The sequence below is a fragment of the Mesoplodon mirus genome, assembly GCF_964341445.2.
Source record: "Mesoplodon mirus genome assembly, chromosome: 6".
Taxonomy (NCBI): domain Eukaryota; kingdom Metazoa; phylum Chordata; class Mammalia; order Artiodactyla; family Ziphiidae; genus Mesoplodon; species Mesoplodon mirus.
This window is the reverse complement of record NC_138982.1, coordinates 99,147,491-99,160,772: the sequence shown is the minus strand read 5'-3', so window position 1 is coordinate 99,160,772 and position 13,282 is coordinate 99,147,491. Positions and strand designations below refer to the sequence as shown.

The following is a 13,282-nucleotide window of genomic DNA, read 5'->3' as shown; positions in this document are numbered from 1 at the left end:
TGGAGTTATAACTGAGTTTTAAGGAATGTTTATTTAGATATGTGAAAATGGGACAGTGAAGGGAACAGTGATTAATGAAATGGAGGCAGAGAAAGTATTAGATCTATTGGGGGAATGGGGAATATGTTAGTTTAACTGAAGGGGGCGTGTGAGAAGAGGAATTGTGAGAAATGTTTGGACCCTTGAATGCCAAGCTAGAGGCTTGAACTTGATTTATGGGCAGTGGAGGCCCATTGAAGAATGAAATGAGGGCTTCCCTGGTGGCATAGTGGTTAAGAATTCACCTGCCAATGCAGGGGACACGGGTTCGAGCCCTGGTCTGAGAAGATCCCACATGCCGCGGCGCAACTAAGTCCGTGCACCACCACTACTGAGCCTGCACTCTAGAGCCTGCGAGCCACAACTACTGAAGCCCACGCACCTAGAGCCCATACTCTGCAACAAGAGAAGCCACCGCAATGAGAAGCCTGCGCACCACTACGAAAAGTAGCCCCCGCTCGCCGCCACTAGAGAAAGCTGGCACGCAGCAACAAAGACCCGACGCAGCCAAAAATAAATAGATAAATAAATAAATAAATTTATTTTTTAAAAAATGAATTGATACTTTTGGTTGATCTAAAAATAGATTACATAAAGTGGTGGATACTGTTATCGCAGAGGTGAGTTTTGGTTTTTGCAGGGGGAGTTTAGGACTCAGGAATGTAGCACTCCACACTTTACAGGGAAGGATTTCCAGTTGTAGCTTTGGATTCTTGAGAGATTGGAGCAAAGGAAAAAAGTATATACGTCAATATATAAGGCTGCATTTTGGTTGTGCTTATTCTATAGTACTTTTATTTTTAGTCTCTTAACCAAACTTATTATTGAGCTTGTTGGGGACAGGTCTTGTATTAGAAACTGAGCTGACTTTTCATGACCACCCAGGGCCACCCAGTGCTCCTGCCGAAGACCGTTCAGGAACTCCCGACAGCATTGCTTCCTCCTCCTCTGCAGCTCACCCACCAGGAGTTCAGCCACAGCAGCCACCATATACAGGAGCTCAGACTCAAGCAGGTCAGAGTGAAGGTAAAATAGAGCTTAGAGCACATGTGCGGAAAGGTACATGTGCAGAAACGTTTATTATGGCATTGTTGGTAACGGTGAAAAGCTTACATGTGCATTCACGCTATGAACACGGTTGTAAAAATTTTAGATGTACTGACATAGTATACTTTTGGGTTAAAAAAACCAAATAGAACAATGTCAGATATGCTTCTGATTATTGGAAAGGAAAAAAACCTAAAAATGTTTAAAGCATAATATTTAGGTGCTATTTTATTCCCTTCTGCCTTCCCCTCTTGCAACTGTGTATTATTTTTGTAATTTAAAAAATAGAGGTAAAGCATAACATTAGTTAAGTAGTTTTTTTGAAAGATAAATAGCCATTTATATTTTTGTGCAGTTAGCAGTATGTCTTTTGTGGAAAAAGCAAATGTATTTTAAATCAAACTTTTCTTCTCTAAATGATGTGTTCTCGGATGAGCAGTTTAATCTCTCTGGGTTTTTATATTCTCCCACCGTAAATTGTGAAAATTGGACTAAATCAGTGGTTTTAAAAGAGGGTCTTTAGTCCTGAATGAAATAGAGCTTAAAAGCTCAGTATTTAAAACAAGTAAGGGGTCACTGCCATTGTTGAAGGGGATTGAGGGGCCGCAAGCTCAGGACAGCAGACACTGAGGTGCCTCATTGAAACCCTTGGAGCTCTGCAGAACGTGGCCTCGGGGTTACTCATCTAGGGTTCCTTCTAGATGTCAAAATGTTACTTCTTTGAATTGCCCATGCTTGTTAGGCCCTTTAAAGCCCTATGTTTTACTTTAAAACAATCACCAGGTGGTGCTCTATTTGCGTAAAGGGGCCAGGTGGTATGACAGGATGTATTTTCAGCACGAGAAGCAAGTGACTGAGTTTATTAATCACATTAAAACAAAACAAATAAACCCCCCAAAACAGTCTAAAATGAACCGAGCAGTTTTGTAATAGATTTCTACTTATTCTGTGGTGGTACTTTTAGGTTTGTCCCATTGGATAAATGATAGTGATAGAGATTGGCAGGTGGCATTTTGTTGACAAATGAGTGGTTTGGGAAGAATTTCTTACTGCTACAGCCTCTTCTCAACAAACTTTAGTCATAGTCTTTCCTTTGTACCAAGATGCAACTGCCAGAACTGGAATAAGATAGAATTGAGGCAGATGTGTCTGAAACAGGGAGGAAGAAACAGAGTTTGGATATGATGGGAGTTTAATGGCTATATCAGATGAACTAACATCTCTTTAAAAAAAAAATCCCATTTTAAGCCATGTATACTGTTGTAGGATGACAGTTGGAAGGGTAATTGTACCAAATAATGTTTGCTGTTCACTCATAAAGGAATGGGATTTAAGGCTCTGCTAACAATATCTCAAATTATTTTATCAGGGGTTTGTTTTCATGGAAAATTTATTTTCAAATAGATAAAACTTTAGTAATATAAAAGGATATACAGTGGAAATTAGAAAATGCTGTTTCCCACTTCTGACCCCCAGCAACCAAGTTCCCTTTTCTAGAGGCATCAGGTTGACACCATTTGGTGTGAAGTGAATTTCTTTAGGGTGGCATTAATTGTATTCCTTCCTAAAGCCGTTACTTTTTAGTGTACATTAAAACATTGTAATGTACATTGTAATGAAAAATTTGTACAGTTATTTATGTGACATCAGTCAATAGATTAGCATTGTGGAGGTAAATCTCTAGATCAGTGCTGTCTAAAAGAAATACCATGGAAGCTACATGTAATTTAAAATTTTCTATTAGCCACATTAAAAAATTTTTTAATGGTAAAATTAATTTCCATTATACATTTTATTTAATCCAGTATATCCAGTGTATCAACTTGTAATCATTATTAAAAAGTTATTAATGTTCTACATTCTGGTTTTCATACTGTATATTGGAAATCTGGGGTGTGACATCAATTTGAAACACTTCAAAACACGTACAGCATATCACAGTTAAGACTGGCCACATTTCAGGTGTTTATTAGTTGTCATACGTGGCTAGTGCCTGTTGTATTGGATAGCACAGCTCTAGATTAATGTATTAGTCATTTACAGATTCCCAAGATGAATTACAGGCTACTTTAATGAATACTTTTTGACGTATGATATATAATGAGTCCCTGGCATCACCAGTTAGTTAGATCAACTGCTGGTTATAATTTCAGCAGAATAATCAACATAAAAATCTACTACTAATAATTAATAATAGCAATTTCTTAGAACAGAATATGAAATAATCTAAAATAAAGTAAATAATTCTGAGTTATTATCTAAATTCCATAAAAGGGGCCTTGGATTTGTAAATTTTTTTCCCAAGGATTTTAGTCTTAATATGTTGTTCAGTTAAAAGGATCGACAAAATATTAAGCTTCATGAAAAGAAACAGAATGGACAGTATTATCCTTTTTCGCCTAAGGCAGGTGCCTCTTACTGGAAAGCTATGTGCACTAGAGTAGTTGCCAAAAACATAATAAAAAAGTGGCAAGGATACAGAAAAGAGCACTAAAAGTTATCAAAGGCTAGGAAGTATTGCTGTTTGACAAGCTAAAAAGGTGACAAGGATATAATTGAAATCTGTAAATCATATGCCAATAAAATGGATAAGCTGAGTAGACTTTTAAAGTAGCTTTTATTATGTAAATTTTGAAACATGCAAAAGTAGAGACAGAATAATCAACTCTTCATGTTTCTGTCATGGCTTCAACACTTACTACTATTTTAGCATTCTTTTTTCATCTCTTCCACTCCCCTCTTTTCACTCAATTATTTTAGTATGCATGTCTAAATGATACTCTTTTCTTTTTAATGTAATCACCATATCACTATTATACATAACAATATTGTGATTCTTTTTTTAAAACTTTACTGAATATGGTTGATTTACAATGTTGTGTTAATTTCTGCTGTACAGCAGAGTGACTTAGTTATATGTATATATATTCTTTTTCATATTCTTTTCCATGTGGTTTAAGTGATTAAGTGATTCTTAATGTCAACACATTATATTTGAATTTCTGTAGTTGTCTCATAGTTACTTTATTACAGTTGGGGGCTTGTTCAAATTAGGAGTCTTATAACAAGGTTCACATATTCCATTTGATTGTGTGTCTTAAGTCTTTTTTTTTAATAGCTGTCAACCCTACATGTTTCTAAAGTCAAAACTATGTATGTTAATTAACTATTGCTATGTTAACAATTTATGCCAAAACATAGATGCTTAAAACAACAAACAGTTATTATCTCACAGTTTCAGAATCGGGGACCTGGGAGACCCTTAGCTTGGTGGTTTTGGCTCAGGGTCTCTCATGAGCTTACAGTCTTCTGAAGCTTAACCTGCACTGAAGGATTCACTTTGAAGATGACTCCCTCACATGGTTGTTGGCAGGAGGCTTCATTTCCTCACCACATGGATCTCATAGGCTGCTTGGGTGACCTCATGACAGGCAGCTTCCACCAGAGTGAATGATCAAGACAGTAATAGGAGATGGTTGTCTTCCACGACGTGTCCTCAGAAATGTCATTGTCATTTCTGCAATATTCTAATGATATAGAGGTCAGCCCTATTCAGTGTGAGGGGACTACACAAGAGAGTGAATACTCATGTGTTTATTGCTTGGTCTTTGCTAATTTTTGTATTGTGGAGTTAATCTTTCTAATTTCTAAAAATGTAAAGGATACCAACCCCTTATCATATGCTATACATGTGCAGGAGTCATTGAGGGTCATCATAGAGGCTGGCTACCAATCTATGTCACAAAGTATAGTCCTAGAAGCCTTACCATTACTCTTTGCTTCATCCTATTCTCTTTCTCCCTAGGTAATATGTTTTATTGCTTTTACTTTTTTCTACCATTGATTCTTTCTGAAAATATAATACACAAAACGTAGCTTATATATATTTTTTCCCTCAGATCATAGCTTACTCTATAAACTCTGTTGGCACCTTGCTTTTTCGCTTAATATATCCTGTAGCTCTCTCCTTCTTCAAGTATGTCAAGTTGTTCTTCATTGTTTACAACTGAACACAGACTTCTTAATTTTCAGAATACTGTGACAGAGAGTGAGAGTCCTGTTTTGGACTTGAATGAAGTGTATTTAAAATAAGTAAAAGAAATACTTTGTAGAGATAGTATTTAACCACGGGGTTGGCATTTTCACAATGAGTTCGAAGCAGATTAAGAAAAAAATAGAGCATGCACTTGCTTTAAGAATTGTTGTACCCTGTCATTTTTTTATTGAGGAAAATGATTAGGCTTTTTTGAGTGGGAGATCCTTAGGCTCATTGGCAGCAGTCTACTACATGGAACTTTAATCTCAGACTTTTCGATGATACCTAAGTTAATGTTTATATTAAACAAGATAACATGTACAAAACTCCTTTTAAGCTAACGCTCTAGAGTTATGCCTGGGTTCTGGTGATGATTCTTACTAGCTGTGATGTATTGACCCCAGGTAAGTTGCTTAATCTTTCTGTACTGAAAAAAGGATTGCTAGTGAGGTTGATTTTTTTTTTCCCCTATGTATTCATTGTGTGTTCTTTGCTCATTTTTGTTTTGTAGAGTTAATGCTTCTGATCTCTAGGAATTAGAACCCACTGTCAAATGCTATGCATATTCCTCCCCTTTGATTATATTTCTGTACCAGATTCTGGCCACTTCCATTCTAAAATTTAGTTATGAAATACAATCTAGGATTAAGGCAGTATCTTCTAAAAGGTGGTTAACTTCTGTACTACCTTTTGTGGTATCGATAAATCTTGAACCATTAAGAAAGCATTTAAGAAACTTTTTGTCAGTTTTTGGTTGTATTTGGGAAGAGGATTAATAGCTTAAAAATAGTTAAGCAAATTTTATTTCTATCATAAAAAGCATACCACTGCTTGCTAGGAAATAATCTGGCTATCAGTAAGGTCATAGCTCAGTTAGTGCTGCAGTACGTAGAGCTGGGCACCCAGTCCAGTAGCATGGGTTCTATCCTGGGATCGCAACCTGTGAGCACTAGCTGCCTCCTGCATCTCAGTTTGAATGGCACTAGATAATGCATTGATTTTTTTCAGTCATTGTCTTTTTCCGCCAAAAGTATGCTATTTATGTGTTGTCTTTTGATTAACAGCAGGTAGTTTGAATATTTTTTAAAGATTCAGCAACATAAAGTTGTTTTAAAGATTTAAATACTAGCTAGATTTTTTTAAAATTTAAATTCTAGCTAGATATTACAGTGCAAGTTTTATTGCTCTCTAGGCATTAGATCTAGCTAAATCCACCATTAGAACAACTGTAAAGTAGTAGAGATGATAAAGACGTGAACCAGTAAATTCTTACGTGTTTGGAAATCACAGGAGCTATTAATGGTATTTGCCCCTTTCCTCAAATTTTTATTTATTGATTTTTACTGAACATTAGTAGTACATATCTGTTGGCAGTTGGGTTTGAAAACATTAGTTTTTCTGGAATTTCTGAAATAACCACTCATGTTGTTTGCTGCCGATTAGAGTTCTCTGCAGTTATTCCACAGCAGAGTGGCCACACTTGTTAAATTGTTCATTCTTCTCTTCTTCATGACAGTTAGAGAGGAACAAACACATTCTTGTGTTTTGGTTCTCAGTGTGTTTATGTGTGTGAATGGGGAGAGAATTAAATGTGCTTTGAAAGCGTTTCTCTTCTGCCGTGTTAAACCTGCCTCTTTGCCTTGTCTTGTCTCTTTTAGGTCAGATGTACCAGCAGTACCCACAGCAGGCTGGCTATGGCACTCAGCCACAGGTGCCCCCCCAGCCGACGCAGCAGTACGGTATTCAATATGCAGGTGAGCGGGTGTCCAGAGGGAGCTGTCTCTGTACTCAAGAAACTTTAATTCTTTCCCCCTAATTCCTTGATTTGTTATAGTAGGTATTAAGTATTTATTTGGGGGGGGGAAATAATACTTGTTTTATTTATTTTTAAATATTTTGCGTAAAAATTTTTACTGTAAATCACCATTTCAGTTTTCCAGTGGGCAGGTAAAACTTACAATCATAGTAGATGATTCAGTAATAACCTGTAGTATAAAAAAGTTTTTAATACAAAGTTACCTCCTACTGATGTGATAACCTACCTGCTGGGTGATGTAGAGCTACAAAAATGCAACATTTTTTCCTCCATTATATGTAACACATTATCCCAGTGTACTCTTAGTACCTGTAAAAGCATTAACAGTTCTCTCATGGAACTTTCCATGGAACATGTAAAGAGGTGGTCTTATTAAATAAGAACCAAATTAAGCTACATAGGTTTTTAAATCTCCCAAAAGTATGTAGGAATACCAAAAACAGGCCATAAAAGTAGAATTGTGTAAAACGTAATTCAGGCAACTAAGAACATAAAAATCTCTCAGTGTAGCTTTGAATACTGTGGTTATAATTCAGGTAATTTTTACGTTATATCTGAGAATTTTGTGTTCAACTCTTGTTTTACAGTCAAAGATTTAAGTATCAAAATTTCAACTGTAATTTTAGAAAAGTAGTAAGATTAACTCTACAAAAATGAGCAAAGAACATGCAGTAAACATGGGGGAAAACAGTCAACCTCATTAGCAATCCCTTGTGTACACATTATCTCATTTAATATAAACATCAACTTAGGTATCATCGAAAAGTCTGAGATTGAAGCTCCATATAGTAGACTGCTGCCAGTGAGCCTAAGGGTCTCCCACTCAAAAAAGCCTAATCATTTTCCTCAATACAAAAGACAGCATACAACTATTCTTAAAGCAAGTGTGTGCTTTTTTTTCCCCTTAAATCTGCTTGGAACTTATGGTGCAAACACCACCCCTGCAGTTAAAAGTTTCAGAAACCATGTGGCCCCCAAAGCCTAGAATAGTTACTATCTGGTCCTTTACAGAAAAACTTTTGCTGACCCCCCTGAATTAGACCATAAAATTCTACCATTGGAGTTTGACATATTTTAACACAAAGAACAATTTTTATTTGGATTGGATTTGTTGTGGAGTGATTTAACCTGTAACTGCTAGTTTTTAATTATATAAAATAGGTGGAATGAATTTGAACTTGGACTATAATATTGGGGGAAGGTTATTTTTAGGATGCAGTCCTTTAAAGAAAATCTGTGTTACAAATTATATAATTTGTAGAAATAATAGATATTAGAGTGGGAAAGACCTAGTTACCTAATCCAGGGGATTTCCGTCTTCACCATACTTCAGAATCACCTGGAGAGGTGTTTTTTGAAAGTTACAGGTGCCTGGGCTCTACTCCCATAGATCTTGTTTTTTTATTTGGTCGAGGATGGGACTCGGGCTTTTTTATTTTAAATGCTTCGCACGTCATTCTAAAGTGCAACCAGGGTTGGGGACCACTGATGTTGTCCCACCCACTCATTTTATAAATGAGACAACTAGGGTTCAGAGAGTTGTGATGCATCAAAGGACATGCAGCCATTTAGTGGGGGAACCAGACCAGAACCCAGTACCCTTGACTTTGTAGTTAATTACTTCCCTATATCATTCTACATTCTCCAACCATGACCAGGGGTTGGCAGACTTTTCTGCCATAAAAAGCTAGATAGTAAATATTTTAGGCTTTGTGGACCATATGACTCCTTGTTCTTTAAAATTCATTTATTCAAAGAACCACAGAATTTCCATTTCTTGCCATTTCTGGCGATTTGCACCAAAGTTACTCATTTATTTTGTTTTTCAAGGGAGGGGATGGTGGTGGGAGGAGGAGAGTATATACATATAGAGGTATTGCTATATTGTGGTCAAAGACTAGTAGGTTGCTAATGAAACAGCATCTTAGGCCCTTAGGGGCTATTCCCTCTCTTGAAAAGTAGATATGGTTGTCCCCAGATGCTGTTAAAAAGCCAGTTTAGATTTCACTTGCCAGGATGAGAAGACAGCTTTTTTTATTGCTCACAATCTTAAGTCGAATAGATATTTTCAGTATAAAAGCTGAGTCCTTCTGTTTCTCCAAAAACTTACAGTAAAAAAATTTCATGTAGCGGATAGGAGAAATTGTATGACATCAAGGTTTCATAATGAATTGACTTTAGTTCAGTATTTAGATACTGCCATGAGTAAAATGCATTAGATATTTGATTTACTTATTAAAAATTAAGCTTGCTCTTAATGATTTTAGTCAGGGTCTTCACTGAGTAAAGTTTAGTTCTTTTCAAATTATTATCTCTGTATTTCTGATCCTGCTAGTCCTATTAACTTGAATTTGGGAGCTATGGAAATAGTCAACTAAATACTCTGCTTGGAGACTGTAAGTGGTGGTGGTAACATTGGACCATCTTTGACACTCTGCTGGTTTGGCAGTTTCCCTCTGTGACCTTTTCCAGTTTTATTCATGGACTATGTCAGAAAGGTTTCTTTCATGAGTAAATTTTGAACCCAGGTTCAAGGTGAGTTCAGAATATACTCAAATTCATTCAATCCTTTTTATTTTTTTAAATGCAGGGTTGTACATATTTTAATAATTTTCTTATGTATCTGGTATTTAATGCTGACAGGATTCCAGTCAATGGAGAGGTTTCATTGCAAGTAGCTGCAGGTGTGTTTCATGGTAGAGATAAAAGTTTTTAGTGAAGCAGACCTTTTATTTTAAAAGACTTTACATCCTAGTAACTAATGAATATAGATGTTGATTTTTGTGGGGCAATATGATATGCTTTCTGTGTGTTACATTGTTACTACTAAGCCAGAATTTTGAATTGTAAAGGCAAAAACAGCAGATACCAAATCTAAAAGAAAGATTTTAAGGATTGTGAAAATTGGCACTTAATGTTTATTCTTAAATGGCTTAGTTTTTATAGAGTGAATAAACCTTAAAGCATCTCATTAGCACATAAGATGTATTTGTAGCACCATTGTTTCATTTAAAAATATTCATTCTCTACAAATAAAATGTGTCTTTATTTGGTACTGTTATTAAACAGGCCCCTCAGAACCAGGTTAATAATGACTAGCTTTTGCATTAATTCCTACATTTATCATTTGAACATCTACTATATACTGGGAGTTACACTAGAACAGGAATTTGCTCTCAGGGATTATACAGTGTAGGAGGAATTGAAGTAGAAGAAGTATATATAGCAGTTTTAATTTTAGAGGGTTTGCAAAATTGTCTAGAAAGTGCTTCTTGGATACTATGTGGTCTTGAAATATAGACTCTGCTACTCTACGTGTTGCATAAATACTTAGGATTAAGTTTGTTAAATTTCTTGTCATTTTTTTGTCCATAACAGTAAGATTAATTCTCTGGAAAATGGTCACCAAAAGGAAAAATAAGATATGTACGTTTTGCCTTTTCAGCAGGCTACAGTCAGCAGACTGGACCCCAGCAGCCTCAGCAGTTCCAGGGATATGGCCAGCAGCCAGCTTCCCAGGCACCAGCTCCTGCCTTCTCTGGTCAGCCTCAGCAACTTGCTGCTCAGCCACCACAACAGTACCAGGCGAGCAGTTACCCTCCACAGACCTACACTACCCAAACTTCTCAGCCCACTAATTACACTGTGGCCGCTGCCTCACAACCTGGAATGGCTCCAAGCCAACCCGGGGCTTATCAACCAAGACCAGGTTTCACACCACCTCCTGGGAGTACCATGACCCCTCTTCCGAGTGGGTCTAACCCTTATGCACGTAGCCGTCCTCCCTTTGGTCAGGGCTATACCCAACCTGGACCAGGTTATCGATAAGGAGGCTCAGTTACACTGATGAATGTAGCTGCTAGCTGTTTGCCTCCCAAAAGACTCCAATACTACTCTTTTAATTTGTATTGAAGTTCACAAGTTTAAAAAGCAGAGCATTTTTTATGATATCATTGTTGCTGTTAATTGAAAATTAATTTGCTGGAAGAAAAAAGACCAAAATGAAAGTTTTTTTCCTCCCCTGCTTAAAATTGTAGCAGCTCCTTAGTTATTTTGGAACACTACTCTTACATGTGTGCAAAGTGATTGACTTTCTAGCTTGCCTTGTCCAGAGGATATTAAAATGCTAGGTTGAAGTTCAGCCATCTTACTTGGCTTTTTACTATTAATATGATGTACTAAAAGTAGATCCCTTTGCGAAGACTAGATATTATGTATAAATGTAACAAACTGATTGATAGGTTAATAAAGAAAGATGATTGAATCCATTAGTGGTCTTGTAATTTAGTCATTGACACTATATGTGTTTGTATATATATACACATATATATATAGATATATATGTATATAAATGAGAAAAAACCACAAATCCTTATTGATGTTTTGGTCTTAAAATGAAGTATAGACCTTTTATCTTTTATGCCTTTCTATGCAGAGAAGCACAGTGCTGCTGAATTTTGTCCTGATTTTGGCTTAAAACAAACTAAACTAAAATAGATTTCACAAGAAGATAGATTAGCATTACATATAAGCAAACACGATAGATAGATACAGTATTAAAAGATACAAGGGGGGTTTGGTAGATCCTAAACAACTTGTGATTTTCCTTATAGAAATGAACCATTCAGAAATGAAGAACTCGGTCTTAAAAAAACTACATCTCTTTATTGCAGAGTTTATACTTGTTTGAAAAATATAAAATGAAAAATATAAAATGTATTGATAAAACTGAAGCATGGTGAAAGATGGTAAGCACAGAAAGGTCCTTCAAGGATGAGGGCAACAATGCAGCATTCCCATCTCCCTCCCCAAATGAAGGAGAAAAATCCTTTTTTTTTTACATAAAAACGAGTCAGATTTTCATTACAGGTTGGGTTAGACAGAATTACGAAAACAGCCTTTGATACATTCATTCCCTAGAGATCTTCTGTGTAAAAATATAGTAAATATCCTATAAAATGGCAGGGATCTCATCATGCATTATCCTTTTGTGCTTAGACTTTACAGTCAGTCTCTGTATACAGCTTGAACAGTAGGAACACAACTGCTTAAAGGGATAGTTTGACAAAGAACATTCAGACATTGTAACGTTTATGGGTAGAGAAAGAAAAAAATATGTATTTTGAAACGCTATATATAATTCTCAATTCCATTTATAACTGAAAGGAAATTTACTGATTCAAACAAAATCTTTTCAATAATTTGCAGGTATTTGAGGAAATGTATACTGTCATGAATGGTTAACTATTTAAACGCTTCAGAAAAGATATTCAGCTGTTGCTAAAAAGTTGAAGTTTAAATAAACATGTGAATATTAGCACCTTTTTCCCCCAGATATATATGCTGAAGATAATTTGATCTAATAAGTTAAACCAAGTAGAAGTTTATGGAATTAACTCACCAGTAGGAAGAATACACAATAATAGTAAGTATTTTTTAAAACTATATTAGTTTTTTGATGTTAATTTTGTTATAAAAGTATCTCAAAACATCATTACAACAGTGTGATAAATAATATACAAATGATCTCTTAAAATACCATGAATAGGGAGCCAGCTTCCCCAAAAATGTTATTCTGTTAATGTCAATATTTTGCTTTCTTTAAATGACTTTGTAAAACCTGATAAATATTCTTAGCAGTCTTTCTAGGAAACATCTAATATTGCCATTAATTAGATTTTAAACTTTTATACCTAGTAAACATAAGAGCTTTAAATGCATGTGACAAACACCATACTGTTTCCAATTATTTTTTGCCATGATGAAACGGAAGGCACTTCTGAACGTGATTGCAGCATCTACCATTTTCCAGGAATTGTGGTCCCACATTCATACCACTGGACATAATTGATTTGGGTGTGACCACCAATTTCTCCAAATTGGACAGGTTCCTGGCGAACTGCTCTGAAATAGCCTGAGAGAAAATAATTAATTTTAATAGCTGCTATGATATGTTTTTGTCCTCAGTGCTCATAGGTTGAAGGGTGTCGTTGAATGCCTGAAGCTTACTCTAGGTGAAGCAGAGTATTTTAGAAAAAGGATAGTAAGAGAGGCCCTGGTGTCTTTCCTGAGGTGGTAGTGGCTAGCTAAACATCAGGGACACTTGAAACTCCTTGACATCTGCCTTAATAAGCTAGGATAGGATGGTTGGTCGTATTTGAGAGATAAAGCTGAAAGGGGGCAGGAGTTGGAGGGGTTTCGTGCTTTGTTTGAGTATAACTGACCAAGTTCAGTACACACTTTGACCTACGTAAAAGTGTACTTTCTGTACTTTACAGCCTAGTGGTGGTCTATGAAGTTACCTGGTTAAACGCGTGTTGTACTGAATGTTAGGAAACAAAAGA

General features: G+C 36.0%; 2 protein-coding genes across 16 annotated transcripts in view; one reads left to right on the top strand and one right to left on the bottom strand.

Moving 5' to 3' along the window:
• Positions 1 to 11,206, top strand: part of TFG (trafficking from ER to golgi regulator) — a 37,100-nt gene extending 25,894 nt beyond the window's left edge. For 2 of the 4 annotated variants that reach the window (XM_082624466.1, XM_082624463.1), the window contains 3 exons: positions 925 to 1,065; positions 6,781 to 6,876; positions 10,384 to 11,206. In XM_082624466.1, coding sequence (XP_082480592.1) covers positions 925 to 1,065; positions 6,781 to 6,876; positions 10,384 to 10,766 — 620 coding nt within the window. In that variant the 3' untranslated portion in view covers positions 10,767 to 11,206. The remainder of the gene's footprint in view (positions 1 to 924; positions 1,066 to 6,780; positions 6,877 to 10,383) is intronic. The other 2 variants (XM_082624464.1, XM_082624465.1) reach the window with 2 other exon arrangements.
• A 371-nt stretch (positions 11,207 to 11,577) lies between these two features.
• ABI3BP (ABI family member 3 binding protein) overlaps positions 11,578 to 13,282 on the bottom strand; it is a 252,995-nt gene continuing 251,290 nt past the window's right edge. For all 12 annotated transcript variants that reach the window (XM_082624917.1, XM_082624921.1, XM_082624922.1 and 9 more), the window contains one exon: positions 11,578 to 12,852. In XM_082624917.1, the coding sequence (XP_082481043.1) occupies positions 12,737 to 12,852 (116 nt within the window). In that variant the 3' untranslated portion in view covers positions 11,578 to 12,736. The remainder of the gene's footprint in view (positions 12,853 to 13,282) is intronic.